This window comes from Mustela putorius, unplaced genomic scaffold (genome assembly GCF_011764305.1).
Source record: "Mustela putorius furo isolate JIRA1106 unplaced genomic scaffold, ASM1176430v1.1 tig00003834_pilon_pilon_pilon, whole genome shotgun sequence".
Taxonomy (NCBI): Eukaryota; Metazoa; Chordata; class Mammalia; order Carnivora; family Mustelidae; genus Mustela; species Mustela putorius.
In genome coordinates, this window is record NW_025421987.1 from 97,794,629 (window position 1) to 97,817,087 (window position 22,459).

Here is a 22,459-nt window from a genome sequence, read left to right on the forward strand (position 1 = left end):
TTTGCTTTCTTTCCCGTGGCAATGGGATTAGTGGGCTTTATAGATATAAAGGAATACTTTATTTATAGGCACCCACTGTTTGTAAGGCTGCCTCTTGCTTCTGTTGAATGCAGGGTTTGATTCCTGGGCCCCCTGGTGAAAAGCTTGCTCCAAGGCAGGCCTTGACGCTTCCCCTATGTGGTGGCGAGGTGGGAAGGTGTGTGTGGCACGCAGCCCTTACTGGATTCCACCCCCTGCCCCCCGCCCCTGCCCTCCTTTCCTACCACCACCCAAGTCTCCCCGCCCCCCCCAGATGGGGCCTGCTCCTGCACTTGTCCCCTTTTCCTGTTTGTAGCTCTCACTCAGAGTGATTCTGTTAAAACTCAAGTCAGATCCTGTTGCTCTGCTTAAAACCCTCCAGTGGCTTCCAGGAGTCCTGACAGTGTCCAGCCAGGCCTCTGCATGCACTCTGACTTCCCTGACTTTATGTTTCTGGCCATTTCTGCTGGTGCCCTCAGCTCTCTCTGTTCCTTGCAGAGCAGCAGGCTCCTTCTGGGGCCTGGGATACACCCCTTCCTCCCTGTAGCTGCAGAGCCAGCTGCCTCCATCCTGCAGCCCTTTCTTGGTGGTCTCTCAGCTGAGGTGTCCCTGGCCACTCCCAACTCAACCTCCTGCCCCACATTCCTCCAGCCTCTTTTCTTTAGGGATTTTTCTCTGCAGACCTCATCCTCTCTGGTACTCTCCGATCTTGTGTACTGTCCGTCGCTTCCTGCGCACACAAGGAGGATTCTCCTCTGACCAGAACCTAAGCACTGTGAGAGCCGGGAGCTGTTGACTTTCTTTATCATTGTGTCCTCCCTCCTTAGGATGGTGCCTGAGGCACACGGTTCAATGCTTGGATGAAATGGAGTCTTGGGGAGGGCGGGTGGGGCTTGTTCTGTCCTCTGCTCTTTGCTGCCTTCTATAAGCAGTCTGGAGGTCAAGGACTGTGCATGCAGTGTACTAATAGGAGACATTCTGGGAGGGAAAGGACACATTTGAATGTGTCAGGTGTCTAGAGCTGGAGGAGGTGATAGAGGCCATGGACCGCCCCGTCTGAGGCCTGGAAAGGATAAGTGATGTGCCAGAGGTCATGGAGGCAGGAAGTGGCTGAACCAGTGCTTGGATCTTTCCTGCCCAGGGTAGCCTCTCCTCACCCCCTAATTGCAGCCCAAATGTCCCTCCTCTGTGAAGCCTTCTCAGCATCCTTTAGGTAGGTGGAATTGGCTTCTCCTTCCCTTGCTCCCATAGCACATTCTGTGAGACTAAAGGCTGGCAGAGAGGGGAGGGGGTCCCCGTCACCTGCTGGGTGGCAAATTGCTCAGGTGTCATTTACCTTTAGGTTCCTGGTACAATTGCAATGGACCCCCTGCCCCTATCCCCCTACCTTATGGTTTCAGTATATTTAGAAAACCCCTCAACTTTCTAAAAATGTAAAGCAGTTTTAGATTTATAGAAAAATAAAGAGGGTAGTACAGAGAGTTCCTATATACCCCACATCCAGTTTAGCCTATTTATTAACGTCTTCTCTTAGTATGGTACATTTTTTTCAATTAATGAATCACACTGATAACATTATTATAAACTAAAGTTCATACTTTATTTTATTTATTTTTATTTATTTATTTTTTTGGAAGTAGGTTCTATGCCCATCATGGAACTTGAACTCGTGACCCTCAGATCAAGAGTCCTGTACTCTGCTGACTGAGCCAGCCAGGCGCCCCTGGAGGTCATACTTTGTGCAGATTTCTTTCTTTTACCTGGTGTTTCTCCTGTTCTAGGTCCATTCTGGATGCCACCAAAACTGAGTTGCCTTGTCTCCTTAGGCTCCTCTTGGCTTTGACAGTTTCTCCATCTGTACCCGTTATAGATGACCTTGACAATTTCGAGGATACGTTTTGTAAATTGTCCCTCTGTTGGGATTTGTCTGATGTTTTTCCTCATAATTAGACTGGAATTATGGGTTTTCGGAGGAGGCCATAGAGGTAACTAGTTGCCTTTTTAAAAATTATTTTTGAACAGATAATATAGTCACATGATATTTTTATGGTGTAACAGCTATATAGTGAGAAATCTGTTTTCCGTTCTTATTGCCCATCAGTCTAGCATGTTGTCCTGACCCCTTCCTGGCACAGACTGTCCCTGTTAGGTTTCTTAATGTATCCAAAGTGTTTTCTCTGTGTGTGTTACAAATGTCTCTCCCCTTATGTTTATTGAAAGATAGCACTGTCCAACTGTTGTATGTCTTATCTTTTATTTTTAACTTAGTGATATGTCAAGGTGAGCTTCCTGTCAGTATCTAGGGAGCACACACATTCTTTTTTAAAGCTGCATCTTATATGCAATCATATGAATTGGGTTTTTTGGTTTTTTTTTGACTTGGAATTTTATCATTATAAGGGGGCGGGAGAAGAAACCTTTTTTCCCCCTTTCAAATACATCCATGCAGATGGCAGATCTTTAAACCATACTGAGTTGAGGGTGCAGATTATGTGCCTCGGGCCCCAGTCCTGGAGTAGGCACAAGGTCATGTGGGAGGGCCGCTGGCCCTTCACAATGCTCCGCTGTCAGACCTGGGACAAGTCCCTTAACCAATGAATTGGGGTTTTAAAAATACAAGTCCTGTCTATCAAGCTGGATGTTCTGCAGCTGTGTGACTTTCAGAAAGGCAGTCTAAGATGGGAACTGAGATCAGGGCTTCCCAGGGCATATTTATAGTTTATGGTAACATGTTTGGGTCAATGACTGTTCAGTTGCTAGGTTCTGAACCAGAAACATTTTGTCTCCTGTGTGCGAATGTGTGTGGAGGGTGGTTCAGGGTATGGGGAGAGGCACTCCAGGGGCTTGTCACTTTTTTAAAAATCAAAACCAAACAATAATGAAATGTTTTTATTTTCTGTTGTCTTGACAACAGTGACTAAAATGTAATTTAGGACCACAGGAAGCCCACTTCCCACCTGAATCATGATGGTGACACATACACAAACTGTTCTGAATATCATGATCTGTTATTGTTCGTGTGTTTTGTGGCGGTAGTATACACCCTATATCCTCATGATGCTTTTCCCACTGTCCCAGCTGAGTAGCATCTTGTCTCTTCTCCCCCTGCCAGTACCGGGTCCTTCCAGCTCAGTACTAGTTTCTGTTCTCCCTCTGAATGTCTCAGATCAGGAAGTTCCACCTGCTGGATGTGTGCTTTAGTAAGTGTTGTCTGACCTTGGACATGTAGGGTGGACGGAAATGGGGAGAAGCTGCCCGGAGGGATGCTAGCAGGAGGCCCCTGCAGGACTCTAGATCAAGTGCAGAGGGCTGGCGTGGGCACTGTAGGGCAGGAGGGGGCAGGCAGGAAGGGCTGGATTAGGAGAAGCATTTCATACATCTTGAAGGAATGATCAACCGGACATGCTAGCTGCCTGGATATGATTGATGACAGAGAGCAGTGAGTCAATGAGTTTCGGAAGGAAAACATATTTTTAGATTATGGTTTGCAGTAAACCCTGGCTTCAGAGATATTAAGGGCTGCAGGCCGTTGCAGTGGGGCTGGAAATAGTCACAGTGCAAACCAAGAAAAGATGTGGCCACCGTCTGGTCCACCAGCGCCTATTTCCATGACCTAGACACGACACTTTGACATTTGTGAACTCTAGCTGTTTGGCTTTTTATTCATTGCTTCCGCCCTTTCAAAATGATGTCGGTGCCGAGTGACTCATCCAGCCGAATCCAAACTCTGCAATATTATTAGGTGGAGAGAAGAGTGATGCCAAAGGGAGGAAGTCGGGCACTGTGGCGTCCATCAGCGCCCGTCTAGGCTCTGGGTTCTGGGAGTGCCTGTCCGCTACCTGCTGCCTGTCACCCTGAGCTCCCCGGGAGCAAGGCTTGGCCCAGCCGTCTCTGACTCCATATTTTGCTAGCGTCCCCTAGTCCAGAGCTTAGCATTTAGTACGTGCTTAGTGCAGGCTTTCTTGAATTTGGATGTGTCCCAGTAGCAACCTCATTCTAGAGGAATCATTTTGGGTGCAGTAAAATGACTTTACTGTTGCCTGTGAATATGCGATGGTAATAGAAGCAGTTAGTAAAGCAGGACAATAAATATTTTACAGTCGTTCAGTATGTTTTCTTTTTTATTATTTTTTTTTAAAGATTTTATTTTATTTATTTGACAGAGAGAAATCACAAGTAGATGGAGAGGCAGGCAGAGAGAGAGAGAGGAGGGAAGCAGGCTCCCCGCCAAGCAGAGAGCCCGATGCGGGACTCGATCCCAGGACCCTGAGATCATGACCTGAGCCGAAGGCAGTGGCTTAACCCACTGAGCCACCCAGGTGCCCTCAGTATGTTTTCATAGCAGATGTCTGTCATATCCTTTGAGCCACATCAGTATTACGTCCGAGATCTTTTAGGCTGGCAAGAAGACCAGAGCCCCTTCTGTCTGGGTCAGAACGGAGGAGCCCTTATTGTCCTGAGCTCAAGACCCATGATCCAAATTCCTAAATCTCACTGATGAGGCCCTGGTTATTAGAAAGTGGTCTTTGTGAATTTCTAGGGGTTGAAGCAGAGACATAAATGAGACACCTGACTTCAAATTCCTCCCTGATTGAGGGCCTGTTATAGCTCCTTGCCAGAACCCTGGAATTCACTGGTTATGTGTCCCTGAGTCTGGGATGGTTTCTGGATTGCCAGGCCTACCCCATATGGGCACTCGCTAGGCAGCATCCCTTCTGACTTCTTTGTTACTCTCATTTTCACCTCTAAGATGAGCTGACTTGACTACCTCATTTTAAGACATTTCTAGTTCTGAGGGTCTGCAGTTCCATGGTTTTATGGAAATGACTTCATGCGCCGAAGGAAACGATTGCTACAAGGGTCCGAGTTTGTACTTGTAAGGAGAGCAGGGGAAAGTCACTTTCATCCGCAGTTTGACCCCCCTCACCCTACATTTGGGTTTCTGACACGTGAGGAGATTTGACCCCAAAGTAGAACTGGCATTTTCAAACTCTTTCTGCACACACTTCTTTTTTTTTTTTTTTCTCCTTAAAAGCTTAAGTGCCTATTTAAAAGTCATCAAGTGAGGGGTGCCTGGGTGGTTTGGTGGGTTAAAGCCTCTGCCTTCAGCTCAGGTCATGATCCCAGGGTCCTGGGATCGAGCCCCACATTGGGCTCCCTGTTCAGTGGGAGCTTGCTTCCTCCTCTCTCTCTGCCTGCCTCTCTGCCTACTTGTGATCTCTTGTCTGTCAAATAAATAAATAAACTCTTTAAAAAAAAAAGTCATCAAGTGAGTGGATTCACATTAAAATGAGAAAGGAATTTGTTGGGGCGAGCAGGAGGCAGGCAGGCCCAAATTCCCAGTGGGGGTTGGATTCAGAGACCTTGGTTAGTGTTTAGACCCCGAAAGGGCTCTTCTTGCTGAAATGAGGCTATGCATGGTGGTTAGTCCCAGCATGTTTCTCCTGAGAAATGTGTTCCAAGGCCAGGTCTAGGCCTGGCGGTGAGATTGGGGTCCCCCAGCTCTGGGGGTGTGGTGGCTGATTGGGACCAGGGGCTCAGAGTTCAGGATTGAGGTCTCTGCCTAGGGGAAAGCATCTGATTTACCTGCTCTGGGCCTCCGAAGCCACCCCTCCTTTATTCCCAGCATCTCTGGTCCTGCCAGTTTCTCATCCCTTCTATCCCAAATGGTATTTGTTCTCTCTAGTGTTCCTCGGGATGACACAGTACGGTTCCCTGTCACTTCATTTCTGTTTTTACTGCTAGTGACAGGGAAGAAGCAGGGAGTTAAAATAAGCAAATTGGGGAAATGCTACATCTTCAAGATGTCTTGAAATAACTGTTCTCCCCTTTCCCCCAGATCTTTAAAAAAAATTTTTAATCCATATATTTTTTAAATTTTGTTTTTTAATTTAAATTCAGTTAGCCAACATACAACAACAACATTATTAGTTTCTGATGTAGTGTTTGTTCAGTGATTCATTAGTTGCATGCAACACCCGGTGCTCCTCCCATCATGTGCCCTCCTTAATGCCCGTCATCCAGTTACCCCATCCCCTCACCCCCCTCCCCTTCCACAGCCCTCAGTTTGTTTCCCAGAATCTCGAGTCTGTCATGGTTTGTCTCCACCTCATTTCTTCCCATTCAGTTTTCCCTCCCTTCCGCTGTGATCCTCTGCGCTATTCCTTATGTTCCATATATGAGTGAAACCATATGATAATTGTCTTTCTCTGATTGACTCATTTCACTTAGCATAATCCCCTCCAGTTCTATCCATGTTGAGGCAAAAGTTGGGTATCCAACCTTTCTGAGGGCTGAGTAATATTCCATTGTATAATGAACCACATCTTTATCCATTCACCTGTCATCAGTGGACCTCTCGGCTTCTTCCACAGTTTGGCCATTGCTGCTGTGAACATTGGGGTGCATTTTCCCCTTCTTTTCACTACATCTGTGCTTTTGGGGTAAATACCCAGTAGTGCAGTGGCTGGGTTGTAGGGTAGCTCTATTTTTAACTTGTCGAGGAAACTCCATACTTTTTTTCTGGAGTGGTTGCAACAGCTTGCATTCCCACCAACAGTGTCAGAGGGTTCCCCCTTCTCCCCATCCTCGCCAAAATTTGTTATTCCCTGTCTTGTTAATTTTAGCCATTCTAACTGGTATAAGGTGGTATCTCATTGTGGTTTTGATTTATACTTCCATGATGACAAGTGATATGGAGCATTTTTTCACATTTCTGGTGACCATTTGTATATCTTCTTTGGGGAAATGCCTGTTCCTGTCTTCTGCCCATTTCTTGACTGGCTTATTTGTCTTTTGGGCACAATAATTGTTTCTATGGTACAATAATTATTTTATGAACTTAGTGGAGTTCACTATATTTTCTCTTCCATTCTCCCTTTTAATCTTTTTGGCTCTGCTTTCCCATTATACATTGGGCCCTTCTTTGTATGGCTGGTGGCTCTCCATTTCTTTTTTCCATTGATTCAGTGGGCCTCTCTCCTTCTGACATGACTAGGAGAAACAAGTGGGTCCCATAGGGCTAAGAGGGCTGAATAGAGTCATTTTCATTCAGAGAAAATCCAACATGTTCTGCTCGTGATCAAAAGAAATGTGTGGTTGACCTTTCTGAGGAAGGGAAGAGAAGGGAGGATATGTTTCATCAAGGATACCCGTGCCGCTGGCAAGGTTGAGGAAGGATGGGACTGGTTGTGGGTTGGGGAGTGGGGGAGGGGGACAGCGGGTTGAACTTCACCACCACAATTCAGCCTGCCTCTGGATGCCCGGATTAATGGAAGAGAGGGGGTAGGCCTTGGTTTGAAATAAGTAACTTCTACAATGATAGAGAAGTTTCCTTCTGATCTTGGTTTCTAGATTTTATCAGGGATGGGTTTTAGATTTGATTAAGTGCCTTTTCATTACCCAGTGAGGTGATGATTGGATTTTCCCATTTGACATACTGGTAGGTGTATCGAATTAAGGAATTTTCTTTATCTTAACCCAACATTGTATTCCATGGGTACTTTCTTCTTTAAGAGTTCTGCTGGCTTCTTTCGGTGCACTTGGATTTGATGTGAGAGTATCTGACTTAGGATTTTCTTATCTTATGCCTGAAGGTGATCAATCTGTTCTTCCTTTTTCTTCCTGTCTTTTTTTAAAATTTATTTTATTTGTTTATTTGAGAGAGAGAGGGCAGAAAGCTACAGTGAGAGGGAAAAGCAGACTGATTGCTGAGCAGAGAGCGCCATGAGGGATTTGATCCCAGAGATCATGACCTGAGCCGAAGGCAGAAGCTTAACTGACTGAGGCCACCCAGGTGCCCCTCTTTCTTTCTTTCTTTTCTTCTTCTTCTTCTTCTTTTTTTTTTTTTTGGACCATTTCTTTTTGTCATTTTGGGTGGACTAAGTGTGATGAGGCCTTCACTGAGGGAGGACCTACTGTATTATGGGAATGGAAATCCAAGTGGGTCTAGGAGAAGAAATGGGAGTTGCTAACACAGTGTGCATGCTTCAAAAAACACCTGTGCTTTGTCTCAGCGGCTGTCCCTTAACCTGCCCTTGGCCCAGAGGCCTTACCCTTCAGCCTTGCCCAGACTCCCTGCTGAGAACAGACGGACTCCTCTTCCCACCCCATTCAAAGGCCTCATCAGTAAGCTTTATTTTTTTTATTTTTTATTTTTTTTTAGATTTTATTTATTTATTTGACAGAGAGAAATCACAAGTAGGCAGAGAGGCAGGCAGAGAGAGAGAGAGAGGAGGAAGCAGGCTCCCTGCTGAGCAGAGAGCCCGATGCGGGACTCGATCCCAGGACCCTGAGATCATGACCTGAGCCAAAGGCAGCAGCTTAACCACTGAGCCACCCAGGCGCCCCATCAGTAAGCTTTATGGCCAGGAACTCATTGGTGCCTCTCTATCTTTCTTCAAAGGTCTCAACATATGCACTAGTGGAAGTGCCACCTCATGTGAAGAATGTCTGTTAATCCATCCAAAATGTGCCTGGTGCTTCAAAGAGGTACGTGGTGGTGTGTGGTGGGGGTGGGAGTGGGGGGTGGGGGGAGGTGGCGGTGAGGAAGGGGTGGGAGAGGGGGGAGGGAGTAGGGGACGCGCTACGCCCAGCACCCCAGTTGACTGTGCAGAGATGGGGTGAACAGATTCTGCAAGCTGCCTCTTCTCTTTCCCAGGGCCATGACAAAGCTGCATTTTTATAACAGAAATTCAGTTGGGTCTTCAGATGGTGTTGAGTGTTTTAATCCTATTTTAGGAAAACAAGACCTTCCTTCCCTTTTGTGGGGGAGCCAGTTATGATTCTTGTCTAGTTTCCTGCGATTTGGTAAAAGATCTGAGCATGTGAAGGGAGTTTGTTTTTTAATAGTTGAAAACGTGGGCGGGTGGGTAGCGTGTGGATGGAGGCCAGTCGTCTTCATGTGGCTTACGTGGGGATAGGAATATTATGACTCGGCCTTTGTGGTATGATTAAAAGTCATGGTTGCTGTTTCTTTAGGCCCCGTAAGAAGGGTTACAAGTTCGGAGAGATGTTAGACATATTGCTGTCGTAAAGTAGTACAAACCTTGGAGCGTGGTGAGCTCATCAGCAAGTGATCAATTTCTAAAACTCCTGTCTTGACGGAAAATTCCAGCTCACTTTTTGAAATTGTTGTTAGAACCACCAGGCACAAACTCTCCTTGCACGAATGTACTGTTAAGGTGGTTTTTTTAAAAAAAAAAAAGTTTTATTTATTTATTTTAGAGAGAGAGTGCTCAAGGCGGGGGTGGGGGGCGGGGAGCAGAGGGAGAAGGACAGGCAGACTCTGTGCTGAGGGCAAAGCCCGACATGGGGCTCGATCCCATGACCGTGAGATCATGACCTGAGCTGAAACCAAGAGGCAGACACTTAACTGACCGAGCCACCCAGGCACCCCTGTTAAGGTTATTTTTTAAAGAAGCTAAGACCTGCCATCTTGGATTGGCTCAGTCTTTGCTGTTCAGTATGCAGTGCCCATCAGGACAAGAGATGGCATGGAAGGCTGAGCATCTTTGCCTCAATGCAGCCTCAGAGGTCTGGGGATGGGTTCAGCCTTTGATGGCTACAGATGGTCATGTGTGGAGCCCCACCAGTACCCCACACCTTGTATATAGTATTAATGAAAATTGAAGGCTCAGAGAGGTGACGTGATTTTTTTTTTTCAAGGCCACACACTGTGCCAAAGCCGGATTTTAGAGCCCAGGCTCTTACCCTTTGGCTACCCGGCCTCTTACATGTGACGTCTATAGAATTTTTTCTAGTGGAGAGTAGGATTAAACTAAATAAATGATCCCAACCACAATAAGTTTATTCCAGTAAATCTTCCCAATATATGAAAACTTCATTGTATTTGTGCTTAATTGTGTTTGTTGTGAACTTTCTTTAAAACCTTTCACTGGGGGCGCCTGGGTGGCTCAGTGGGTTAAGCCGCTGCCTTCGGCTCAGGTTATGATCTCAGGGTCCTGGGATCGAGGCCCGCATCGGGCTCTCTGCTCAGCAGGGAGCCTGCTTCCCTCTCTCTCTCTCTGCCTGCTTCTCTGCCTACTTGTGATCTCTGTCTGTCAAATAAATAAATAAAATCTTAAAAAAAAAAAAAAACAAAAAAAAAACCTTTCACTGGCATTGTATGTCCCCATTGTCCCTTGCCTGCCTCCAGGACTTTAGTCAGAGGGAACTACCCCGAAGATCTGCCAGAAAGCCCCGCCCGGTGGACGCCCTCATGGTTTTCCCTGTGTTGCTCCTTTGCCTAGAAGGCCTTCCTGGCTTCCTAGACATAACCATCTACCTCTTCATCCATCAGTCTGCCCAGGCCCTTTGGTATGAGACTCTCTCTGTCTTCCAGAATGTTGGGGCATGGCTTTTATCTATTTTCTTCCTTGCTGCATCCCCAGTACCTAGAGTGTTGTCTGGCACACAGTAGTTGCTCAATAAGTATTGACTGAAGGATTTCATTGGATTGGTATTTATTGTGTGTCTGCATGTGCAGGCCATGACCCCCTCTTCATCTCCCTGTATTCCCTACTTCCTTGATAGCACTGATAACCTTTTATTGTATTAATTTGTTTTTATGCCCGTGACTAACTAAATTGTTGTCTTCTTAGAAACCTAAACTATGTCTTATTCATCTTGACTCCTCAGATCTAGCCCAGAATCTGGCAGAAATTCATAGTTGATAAAAGAGATGGGCTTGGGTGCCAGGGTGGCTCAGTGGGTTAAAGCCTCTGCCTTAGACTCAGGTCGTGATGTCAGGGTCCTGGGATCAAGTCCCGCACTGGGCTCTCTTCTCAGCAGGGAGCCTGCTCCCCCCCCCCACCTCTCTGCCTACTTGTGATCTCTGTCAAAAAAAAAAAAAAATGGGCTTAAACAACATGTAGTTAGAAAACCAAAGTTTATTTTTTATTTTTTTAAGACTTTATTTATTTGAGAGAGAGAGCGTGAGTAGAGAGGAGGGGCAGAAGAAGAGGGAGAAGCAGGCTTCCTGCTGAGCAGGGAGCCCGGCGTGGGGCTCTACCCCAGGACCCTGACATCACAACTTGAGCTGAAGTCAGATGCTTTACTGACTGAGCCACCCAGGCACCTCTAGAAAACCAAAGTTTGAATCTCAGTTTTGCCATGCTTTGCTCCCAGTTGTGTGATGTGTCAGATGCTAGTGACAATGCCACCCTCCAGCGTTCTTGGGGGTATAAAATGAGATGAGTGCAGAGAGGAGTCTCGAGAGGAGTCTCGGATAGGACTGCTGATGAACGGAATGAGTGTTACCCAGCACACTGCCCCTGTCATCCACGGTATCGTCTAGTAAATGGAAGCAGTGGGACCTGGAAGCCAGGGTCAGCTGTCTGCGTCAGGTTTCTTCCTTTCTTGGGCTAGTACTTCCAGGACTCTGATATGCCTTGCATTCCCTGGGCCCACACCTGGGTTTCCTCGCTAGCCCAGCGGGTTGCCTGGGCTTACATGGAGCCTGGGTCTTGGCTGCAGAAGTCCCTGTGATGCCTGCGTGGCAATGCCGCTTCCCATTTTCTTTGGGGGGTGAACTGCCCTCAGGATGTGAGTGTGTTTCAGGGAACTGGGTTTGGACAGTTCAGGAATGCTTTCTGGTCGACCTATGCACTTTAGCAAGACAGAGTAAGTGTGGTCGAGTGCCTTCCTAACCGTACATGCCAGGATGGCATTAGAGAGGTCAGGTATCTGCCATGAGCACATGACGAGTGTGCACCCGAGGGCTGGTCCCTCAGGGATGGTGAGGGAGGGCCAGCTTGCTGACTGGTGGGTTTGTGTGGATTCTGCCCCACCCACCTCTTGTGACCGCACACCATGCACACCAGTGCGGAGTCATTGGGAGACATCCTCCATCGGGACTCCCTAGCTCTTGATCTCGTAGTGCTTTTATTTTACTTGAGGTGGGGCGGGCAGCCTCACTCTGCGTTTAACATTCCTTGTAAACTAATTCCACCTCCTCTCCCTCGTCTGCCCTGCTGTTCCTGTGGTATTGAATTGGAGGTATTGAATTGGAGTCTGCTGGCGTCGGGCTCCCACTCAGCATTTCTTGCTAGTTTTCTATTCCATTCTGCTGCATGACCCTTTTTTTTTTTTAAGATTTTATTTTTGGGGTACCTGGGTGGCGCAGTCTGTTGAGCCTCTCTTTTTTTTTCTTTTTTTCTTTCCTTTTTTTTTAAAATCTGAGCAAGAGAGCATGCGTGAGAGCAGAAGCAGGAGGAGCCCCAGAGGAAGAGGGAGGAGGAGATGTCCCACTAAGCAGGGAGCCAGATGTGGAGCTGGACCCTAGGACCCTGGGATCATGACTTGAGCTGAAGGCAGCTGCTTAACTGACTGATTCACCCAGGTGCCCTGAGCATCTGATTCTTGATTTCATTTTCAGTCATGATCTTAGCATCAGGGGATCAAGCCCTGCATTGGGCTGCATGCTCAGCACAGAGCCTGCTTGCGTTTCTTTTCCCCTCTCCCTCCCCCTCACCCTGTGCATTTCTCTCTCTCTCTCTCTAATAAATAAATAAATCTTTTTTAAGAATTTGAAAATGAAAAGATTTTTTTTTTAAGATTTCTATTTATTTATTTATTTGACAGAGATCACAAGTAGGCAGAGATGCAGGCAGAGAGAGAGGAGAAAGCAGGCTCTCCGTGGAGCAGAGAGCCCAATGTGGAGCTTGATTCCAGGACCCTGGGACCATGACCTGAGTCGAAGGCAGAGGCTTTAACCCACTGAGCCACCCAGGCGGCCCCCAAAAAAGATAATAGAGTTGCCAGACTTTCTGGTACTCTGAGACCAGGAGTGCGGGAGGCCGCCTCTCCTTGCCTGTCCTTACCTGTTCCCATGGCACCCCTTACCCCTGTCCTTAATTCATTCTTCATGACACCTCCTTGGCCCTTGCTTCTCGACCAGTGTGAGCACTTAGGGTACTGTTGTCCTGCACTGGATAAAACCCACAACAAATTCCATCAGTGTATCAGCCATTTTGTCTGCCTTTTTTTTCAAGTGGAAATCTGCCCCTGATCTCAGCCTGTGAGCCTCTCAACCCAGCTGGCTGTGAGAGGAGTTTGTAGGGCAGAGTGTGTGTATGCTTTTCCCCCAAGGCCCAGGGCAGCCCTCCTTCTCTCCATTTACACTTCCTGGCCGACCACCTAGTCCTGTCACTCTTCCTACATGCAGGGAGAGCCAGTAGACTGGATCCAGCTGTGTGCCCAGGGAGATGGGGAGCACAGGGTTCATGCTGGGAGCAGGGGGCCACTGTGGCTTGTAGGAGGATGGTAGTTTGGGAGAAGTGGGCAGGGCTGAAGGACCCAGACTCCTCGTGAGGGTAGAAAGCAGAGTCTGTGGGAGCAGAAGAGGAGAAGAAGACAGACTACAAGATTGCATGCAGGGCTGGGGGACTGGGGAGCCCATAGGGCAAGATGGTGAGACAGCTTGAGGTGATGTGGCCTTGGCCAGCACAGGCTGATGAAAAGCCAGAGGGAGAAGGACCAGGGACGCACGGCCACTGGCTTGTGGTGTGTAGATAGAAATGGGGTTGGAATGGAAGAAGCCTGTGAAAGTGTGGGCTGGGGTGAAGGGTGTTTGCCTTGGAGACAGACATGGAGAAGCAGAAATGAAGAGGTCAGTAGGGCTGGATGCAGGAGGAAGGAGACCATTTAGAGGCAGGAAAGCAAGACAGTGTTAGAGGTTCATTAGACACTTAGTGTCCAGTTGCAAGAAAGCAAGAAAGTCGGGGCAGCTAAGCCAAAACCACACCAGCATCCTGTTGTACAGCTTAGACAAGACCACAGTAGCATCCCGTAATGGGCTGAGTGGACTTTCGGGGGAAATTATGGTGGCCTGAAGGGCTATCAAGGGGACATGGCCTGTATTCTCATTTGAGCTGGGAGGAAATGAAAAAGAAATGAGCATTTGCTTTAACTCACATTAAATTACAGATTCTTTGAGAGAAAAGCTCTTTGTGGTCATGAAAGGAATAATCGTGGCCTGTTGTAGATGCTTCATAAATATTTGTTCAGTGAATTAAATGAGCTGCCTGAAAGCTGACAGAGGGATTTCTCCATCCCCAGGCAGAGGGTAGTGTGCTGAATGAACCCGATCGCCCTGGCCAGGGTGCGAGCCCTGGCTTGCACCGCGGGGAGAGAGATCTTGGTGAACAAAATGTCCTGGGAGTTAGGTGTTGCAGTGTGACAACCAGCAGTGGAGCTCGTCCTGTCCTCCGCATCATAGGTGGTGGAGGGGGGAAAGGGAACCAAGTTCCAACAACGTGCAAAGGCCAGTGTTGTAGCAAATTAAAAGGGATCTACATTTGGAACACTTTGTTGTCTTTTTATATTACCACAGGGTGACTAAAGGCCATAAAAGATGTTTCAACTTCCTGTTCCCATTTTGATGCTTCTCTTGGAAGTTTGCCTGTAATGCCGTTTCCTTTTATGAGCCCTCCAAGGGTTCCTGGAGGCCTTTCTGGAGACCGTGGACAGGCGGATGCTTCTGCCGTGAGCTGAAACTCCTTCCAGCTCAGAGATCAGGAGCACCTGCTCGCAGTTGTGCTGTGCCCCACCAGGAGCCCTTCCTGATACTGGTTTCCATGTTGAGATGAAGTCTCCCCACCTCCATCCGTAGCCGTTTTTCTACATAAGAAGAATATTTATCCTCTCAGTTTGAGAGGTGGCAGGCAGATCTCTGCCTTGGGGGCAGCAAGGAAACTCTAAATTCAGAGGGATGGGGTCTGGGGACCCAGCATTGGTTTCCTGCTGCAGCATTCAGCTGTGGCCTTGTTGAGATGAAAGGGAGGCAATGCAAAAAGCACTGGGGTCCAGGCAGCTGAAGCCAGGTGAACTTGGGTTTTTTGGATGAATTTAGGCATGAACTTTGGCATGTGGACCTCTGATTCCTCACCCACAGAGACCAGGGGCTGGCACCCGAGGATGCCTCCGAGTCCCTTCCCTTTGGAACTTGCTGTCTTCTGGCACCTGGACGAGGGCCCGGGTGTCAGGTCCCTGGCATCTGAACAATGACCTAGGGAAGAGCTCCAGCATGGAGGGAGAGGAGAAGCCCTTGGACGTGTGGGGTTGGCCAGCTGGGCCTGCAGTATTCTCTGTCCTTTCCTTGGGCAGCAAGAGATGAGTCGTGGCTCTTTTCAGACTCTGTGCCAGATGGACCTTCAGCTCTGTGGGAATCTCCCACCAATCTCCCACTCTCCCGGGGTAGCTGCCTTCCTCTTAGAAGGTCATTCATGCCTGCCAAGGCCAGAGGTGCCTCAGGGTGTCTTCGAGGCCTCAGACCCCTGGGACAGTGACGAGATTCAACATATAGGTAAAGATGTCCCAAAGACCGTGGAACAGTATCAGTGAAACCATTGGGCCCATCCCAAGTAACAGGACACTGAGCTTTGTGAACAGGACAGGGTTGACAAACCGGCGATAGAGATCGGTGACACTGAGATGAAATCTAAATTTGGCACAGGTGCCACAATAGGGTGTCCCTTGGCTGTGTGTGCAGCTGGAGCTGCTGAGAAGGGGGCTCCCTGTGTTGTCCCATTGTTGACTTGGTGGGCACTTCTGAAGTCACTGTATGAGTTGCAGTTTGTTTGTTTGCTTGTTTTATAGTGGTCTCTATGCCCAATGTGGGGCTCACCACCCCTAGATCAAGAGTCTCCTATTCTACCGACTCAGCCAGCCAGGTGCCCCTCGAGTTACTGTTTTTTTTTTTTTTTTAAAGATTTTATTTATTTATTTGTCAGAAAGAGAGAGAGAGAAAGCACGCAAGCAGGCAGAGAGGCAGGCAGAGGCAGAGAGAGAGGCAGACTCCCTGCTGAGCAAGGAGCCCAATGCGGGACTTAAGCAGTGGCTTAACCCACTGAGCCACCCAGGCGTCCCTTGAGTTACAGTTTTAATGTGGTCACTGGTAGTTCTCCTACTGGCAGTCAGGTGACAATATAGAGGTTGACGGCCCGTGCAATGAACTTCGGAAAACCATGAGCACTGGAGTGGAAGTTTATCACAACCTTGAGGAATATTATTAATGAGAAATATACTGGTACCAGTGAGGGGAATGAGGAGAGCCTTGCTTCTAATACCCTAGAGATTAAAGAAGCCGCAGAGTCTCTAGAGTACGGCTGGGACAGCCAGACTTGCAGACCCGGTTGTGATTGGCCTGGGTGTGGCTGTCTGATTTCTTCAGGTCTGGGAAGGGTGACCTGGGCTTTAAGTCTCTTAGTGATCTCAGCTGTGCGGCTTCCCTAGCCAGCAGGTGCCCCCATACAAGTTCTCCATCAAGGACTGCTCGTGCCTGTCAAAGACCCCTTTGAGCAGGATGACTGGGAAGCTTGAGTGAAGTTCACTGCTAGTGCAGGTGTCTGGGTGGTATGGTGTGATCTCAATGAATGAATTGCCGAGGCTGTGGATTAAGAATCATGCCACTACCTGCTGCGTAGAGGGAAGCAGGTTGGCTCTGTGACCTGGTCTGTTCCAGAATGCAAGCTGCTCCAGACCAGTGGGAGGGGTGTCGGGCTCCCATCACTTCGGGGACAACACAGATGCTTTCATGGCCAACCTGGAGGCAGAGTTTTGCACTGGAGTGCTCAAGACACATTGACTACCAGAACTGGGCCAAGCACAACCAGCTCATCAGAACTGGGGGAGCTTGCAGCAAGGGCCAGGATGCCAGAAGCCAGCAAGAAGTTCATGAGCAGGCGAGCCCCTTCCAGCTCTGGACAGCCAAGTGGACCTCTGCTGCAGGACCTCAAGACAGCAGACTGCTACTGTGGGGCCATCAGAAGTTACTCCTTCCCCCATCCCTTCGCTTTCTCACTACTTTATTAGAATTTCTACATCAGAGTCATGCTTGTCCATTTGGAACCCAGCTTGGAAAGCCTAGCTTTGAAATCTTGTATCATTTCAAGGATAATCATTTTAAACTGGAATAATTATTTTCTCACCTGATCCACAAGTGTCTGGAGACACTTAGACTTATGGCACCGTCCCTGAGGTTGACAGGCAAGATCTCCAGGGGCTCAATATATCAAAACAAACAAATATATAAATAAATAAAATTCGATTATAAAATAAACAACAACAGCAAATATCACAGAGGCCCAGAACAACACATCTGGTTTCACTTATATAAAAACACTGCAAATTCTTCTTGACTCCTTAGTGTTGAATCTTGCGAAGGCTCAAGTAGGTGTTGGCTAGCCCTGGAGCCTCGACCATGGTGAAGGGCGAGTCCCCTTCGTCTCTCTGCTTCTGCCAGCAGTCTGACTCCTACCACAGTGGGGAGGACACTTGACTCAGCTGAGGCTTTCTGGCAAAATGTTACAGAGGCAAGAGGAAGAGATCAGCATCAGAACCCCTCCAGCTATGAAGAGGGTGATCAGGGCCACCATCACAGGCCTCCAACCAGCTGGTGGAGGTGATCTGTTTTTCTACATCTATCAGCGAGAGGGTGTTCAGAGAGCATCCTGGATTTGGTTTGCTGTTAAAAATTCCCTTACTGGAGGGGCACCTGGGTGGCTCCGTGGGTTAAAGCCTCTGCTTTCGGCTCGGGTCATGGTCTCAGGGTCCTGGGATCAAGCCCCGCATCGGGCTTTCTGCTCGGCGAGGTGCCCGCTTCCTCCTTTCTCTCTGCCTGCCTCTCTGCCTACTTGTGATCTCTGTCTATCAAATAAATAAATAAAATCTTAAAAAAAAAAAAAGAAAAAAAATTCCCTTACTGGAAAACAACCAATACTTACAAAGTACCATATTTTATAGTAGAGTATATTATTTCGTTTTAAAGTGGATATCCTAAAGTCCTGGTGCCCCAGATAAGGTTGGGGCATCCTGATATCTAGACTTCTCCTAAATCCAGCTTAAGAAAAGGAAGTTTTTTCTTATCAATGTGGCTTTATTGCTCAAACTACAGTAAAAATAATAAAAGAAAAAATGTAATTTTAGTCCCTCTACACTAATGCCTCAACTGTCTTTATTTTTAAAAATTTTTGTTTTGAGTCCTAATGCGGATACAATTTTATTTTCTGATCTTCTTTCTTAGCACGTTTTGGACTTACCATGTTTTTCTTATAGTTGAGGGCTTTATGTTTACAAGTTTATACTCAGTATGTATCTTATAGAGTCCCCCCCCTTTTTTTTTTTTAAAGATTTTATGTATTTATTTGACAGAGATGGAGACAGAGAGCATAAGCAGGCAGAGTAGCAAAGAGAGGGAAGAGCAGGCTCCGCCCTAAGCAGGGAGCCTGATGTGGGGCTCCATCCCAGAACCCTGGGATCATGACCTGAGCCAAAGGCAGATGCTTCGTGACTCGTGACTGAGCCCCCAGGTGCCCTCCCCTCTCTTCTGATTGACTTCTTGGGATAGATTCCTGGGACTCAACCAGCGGGTCAAAGGCTACAGTGTTTATTACCACGTTGTCTTGCAGAATGGGTGTGTAATGGGTGTGTAATGCCCCATGCCTGCACAACAGATGAGTGGATGCCTCATAAGTTAACTCTTGATTGCCTGAATGATGACTACTTGTCTACTTACATAGTATCTTTAAAACATTTTTCGTTGTGCAACGGGCCATGTTACTTTTCTCCCGCTAATTGTCCAGACAGGCCCATTTTTTTAGGAGAATTTTGATCATTAAAGTAACAGTGAAACCAAACCTTTTTATTATGCATTTCCAGTTTACAAAGGGCTTTCGTATCCAGTACCTTCATTAACCCTCATAATCCTAGTGAGCATTTGGGGTATGTGTGATCGGTTTCACCACTTTCTGACAATGAAAATGGAATGCGGAGTGTTTCGGGTACAGGCACTAGGTGCTGTTGGGTCCACTCCAGAGGTGTTCTGGAAAGATAGCCTGACCATTCTCTGCCCTCTTGCTTTGTTGCTGCATCTAGGACTTCGGCAGCCTGCACTCCGTCACCTCCCGCTGTGACTTGAAGGCAAACCTGGCCAGAAACGGCTGTGGGGGTGAGTTTGAGAGCCCTGCCAGCAGCACCCAGGTCCTGCGGAGCCTGCCTCTCAGCAGCAAGGGCTCCAGTCCCACCAGCTCAGATGTTATTCAGCTGAGGCCACAGAAGATTGCCCTGAACCTGCGGCCTGGTGAGCACCATGAGGAGGGGGTGTGCTAATGATGGGGAGGTGAGCCGGGGCAGGCTCAGAGCTGAGCCCGCAGAGGGAAAGGGCAAGGCCTCGCCCAGGCCCTAGGAGGCAGAGTAAGTAAAAGGCCCCTGTGGACAGAGCGGGATCTTTGCTATCTGTTTGATTGAAGTAAAATATATATAACATAAGATTGAGCATTTTAACTGTTTTAAGGTATATAGTTCAACGGCGTTAAATACATTCACCTTGTCTATCACCACTACCTGTCTCCAAAACTTTTTCATTATCCCAGCCTGAAACTCTGTGCCCACTAACACGCATTTTTTTTTCTTCATTCACTTGAGAGAGAGAGAGAGGAAGAGAAGCACATGTGTGTGGGGGGAGTGGGACAGAGGGAGCAGGGGGAAGGGCAGGGGGAGAGGGAGAGAAGCAGACTCCCTGCTGAGCAGGAGCCCCATGATCCTGAGATCATGATCTGGGCCAAATGGGCCAAAATCAAGGAAATCAAGAGGCGTAGGCTTAACGGCCTGAGCCAGCCTGGTGTCCCTGAACACTACTTCTAGCTTCTACCCCCATCCTCCCTCCCTCCTGGTGATGAGTTTGACTTCTTTCTGCCGTGATGAGTTTGACGACTCGGGGAGCCCTTATAAGTGATAGTAATCGGACTCTCCAATACTTTTACTTTTGTGGCTGCCTTTTTTACTCAGAAATGTCTTCAAGGTTCATCCATGTTGTCGCGTGTGTCAGATCTGCTTCCTTTTTAAGGCTTCCTTTTTAAACTCCCCTTGTGTGTGTTTATTGTATTTTGTTGGTCTGTTCATCCATCAGTGGACACTTGAGTTGTTGCTATTTTTTGGCTATTAGGAATGACATTATGGCCTTCCGTGGGAGGACACTGCTACTAGGTTTACTCCCTAGTTAATGCACGTTTCTCAGGAAGGTGCTGCTTCCAGGAAAATGTATTTTTCCTTGTCAGCAAATTCCACTGGAGTCCATGGCATTCTGAAAGGACAAACTTTTAGAGCAGAGTTATTTTGTTTTATGACCCTAGAGCCCCTGCAAGCCCTAGCATTGGTTGTGATATGAGGAAACTAACAGATTTTGTATACCTACTATGTGCTGAATGCCTGGCTTACTCCTAGGTAGGTAAGACCATTTTACATGACAAGCGACCTGCTCAAGGTCTGCCAGTTACAAATGGTGACTCTGGGGGCACCTGGGTGGCTCAGTTAGTTGAGCGACTGTCTTCGGCTCAGGTCGTAATCCTGGAGTCCTGGAATGGAGTCCCACATTGGGCTCCCAGCTCGAGGAGAGTCTGCTGCTCCCTCTGACCTCTCCCTTCTCAGGCTCTCTCTCATTCTATTGCTCTCAAATAAATAAATAAATCTTTTTAAAAAAGAAAAAGAAAAAGAAATGGTGACTCTCATTCCACCCCAGCTTGTTGCAACAACAAAACTCACGACTTTTTCTAGTTCACCATGTTTTAAATATAATATTCCACATATTGGAATTGTGGTAAGGTCAAAAAGTGGATATGCATGTGCTTAAATTAGAAAGTATCACATTTTGAGAGAAGGTAGCCTATTTCCAAATTGTTTGATTTTCCTCCTTTTCTTCTATCTCATTGCCTAAGAAACCATTGGCAAAAACTACTCCCAGATGGTTTATTTCAACTCCAAGGCCGCTTGGAGCCGGTGGCAAGGTCACGGATGTGGTTGGCCGTCTTGAGTTCTAGCACTGGCCCTGTCCCTAGCTAGGAGAGCTTGGGCAGTTTACCCCACCCCTTCACATCTCAAGGTCTTTGCCACCTACATTCCTTATAGCCACGTTCAAAAGCTTAAATGAGACTTCTTGTATACATACACCTTAAGAAGTCAAAATTACCATTATTTTCAGACTAGTGGCCAAAGGTGCAGATCCTGGAGTCAGCGAGGTCTAGGTTTGAATACCAATTCTCAGTGTCTCAGAGACGGATTTCGCCCAACGCTGCCATCATAAGCGCTTAGTGATGCTTGTTGTTGGTGTCTTTGTATATTTTATTTTTTATTTTTTTTAAAGATTTTATTTATTTATTTGACAGGCAGAGATTACAAGTAGGCAGAGAGGCAGGCAGAGAGAGAGAGGAGGAAGCAGGCTCCCCACTGAGCAGAGAGCCCAACGTGGGGCTCGAACCCAGGACCCTGGGATCATGACCTGAGCCGAAGGCAGAGGCTTTAACCCACTGAGCCACCCAGGTGCCCCGGTGTCTTTGTATATTTTAAACACGTTTTATTCTGGGGGCACCTGGATGGCTCAGTCATTAAGCATCTGCCTTCAGCTCAGGTCATGATCCCAGGGTTGCTGGATCGAGCCCCACATTGGGCTCCCTGCTCGGCGGGAGCCTGCTTCTCCCTCTCCCACTCCCCTGTTTGTGTTTCCTCTTTTGTGGGTTCTCTCTCTCTGTCAAATAAATAAATAAAAATCTTTAAAAAAATGTTTTATTCTGTTTATTGAATTGTCTTGGAAATAAGAAATAAGGGGGCACCTGGGTGGCTCAGTGGGTTCAGCCTCTACCTTCAGCTCGGGTCATGATCTCAGGGTGCTGGGATGGAGCCCCACATTGGGCTCTCTGCTCAGCGGGGAGCCTGCTCCCCCCACCCCCGCCTGTCTCTCTGCCTGCTTGTGATCTCTGTCAAATAAATAAAATCTTTAAACAATTAAAAAAAAAGAAATAAGAAATAAAAGGAGGTGTACGCAGCCGTGCTATACAGAGAGGCACAAGCTACTGGATGGCCAGGGATTAGCGCAGGGATTAGTTGAGGCTGCTATTTTTATAAATGGTCCACTGTAATGACACTTAGCTTTGTTGTTTGGTGAGCTCCCATGCTGAGAGAGGGCAGAGCTCCTGCAAAGCTGTGTGACTGGGTAGAGAAGAGTCAGTAGAGCCTCTCTGTAGGCAGCTGCTTGGTGATGTCCTCTGGGTTAAGAAAACTCATCTTCATCCATGAAGATTGGCCTGGGGTCAGAGGCTGTGACCTAGAGGGGGATGTGGGAGTTGTGGCAGATGATTAAGGTATTGAAGCATTGTGTGGGATGAGAGTAGCTATCAATTAAAGTGAATGATGTTCCTTCTTTTGTATTTAATTACAGTGTAACAATAACTTAAAGTCTTGAGAGATCATCCACTTTTATGCAATGTTGCTTTTCATTTTTACTAGACCCTGTCTCAATTCACATGTTCAAAATTTTCATACGTTCACATTGTATTTGTAATCATACACTGTCTTCACTTAATCATTAACAAAGACCAAAATTCACAGCGCCAACCACGTTTATAGTTTCATCATAGTCAGCAGAGGTTTTTAACTTTAACATTTTTGAAAC

The 22,459-nt window shown here is 47.3% G+C and overlaps 1 protein-coding gene across 1 annotated transcript in view; it reads left to right on the forward strand.

The window, feature by feature from the left end:
* Positions 1 to 22,459, forward strand: part of ITGB5 (integrin subunit beta 5) — a 113,673-nt gene that overhangs the window by 4,093 nt on the left and 87,121 nt on the right. The window contains exons 2-3 of the mRNA XM_004745412.3: positions 8,423 to 8,508; positions 18,892 to 19,096. Coding sequence (XP_004745469.1) covers positions 8,423 to 8,508; positions 18,892 to 19,096 — 291 coding nt within the window. The remainder of the gene's footprint in view (positions 1 to 8,422; positions 8,509 to 18,891; positions 19,097 to 22,459) is intronic.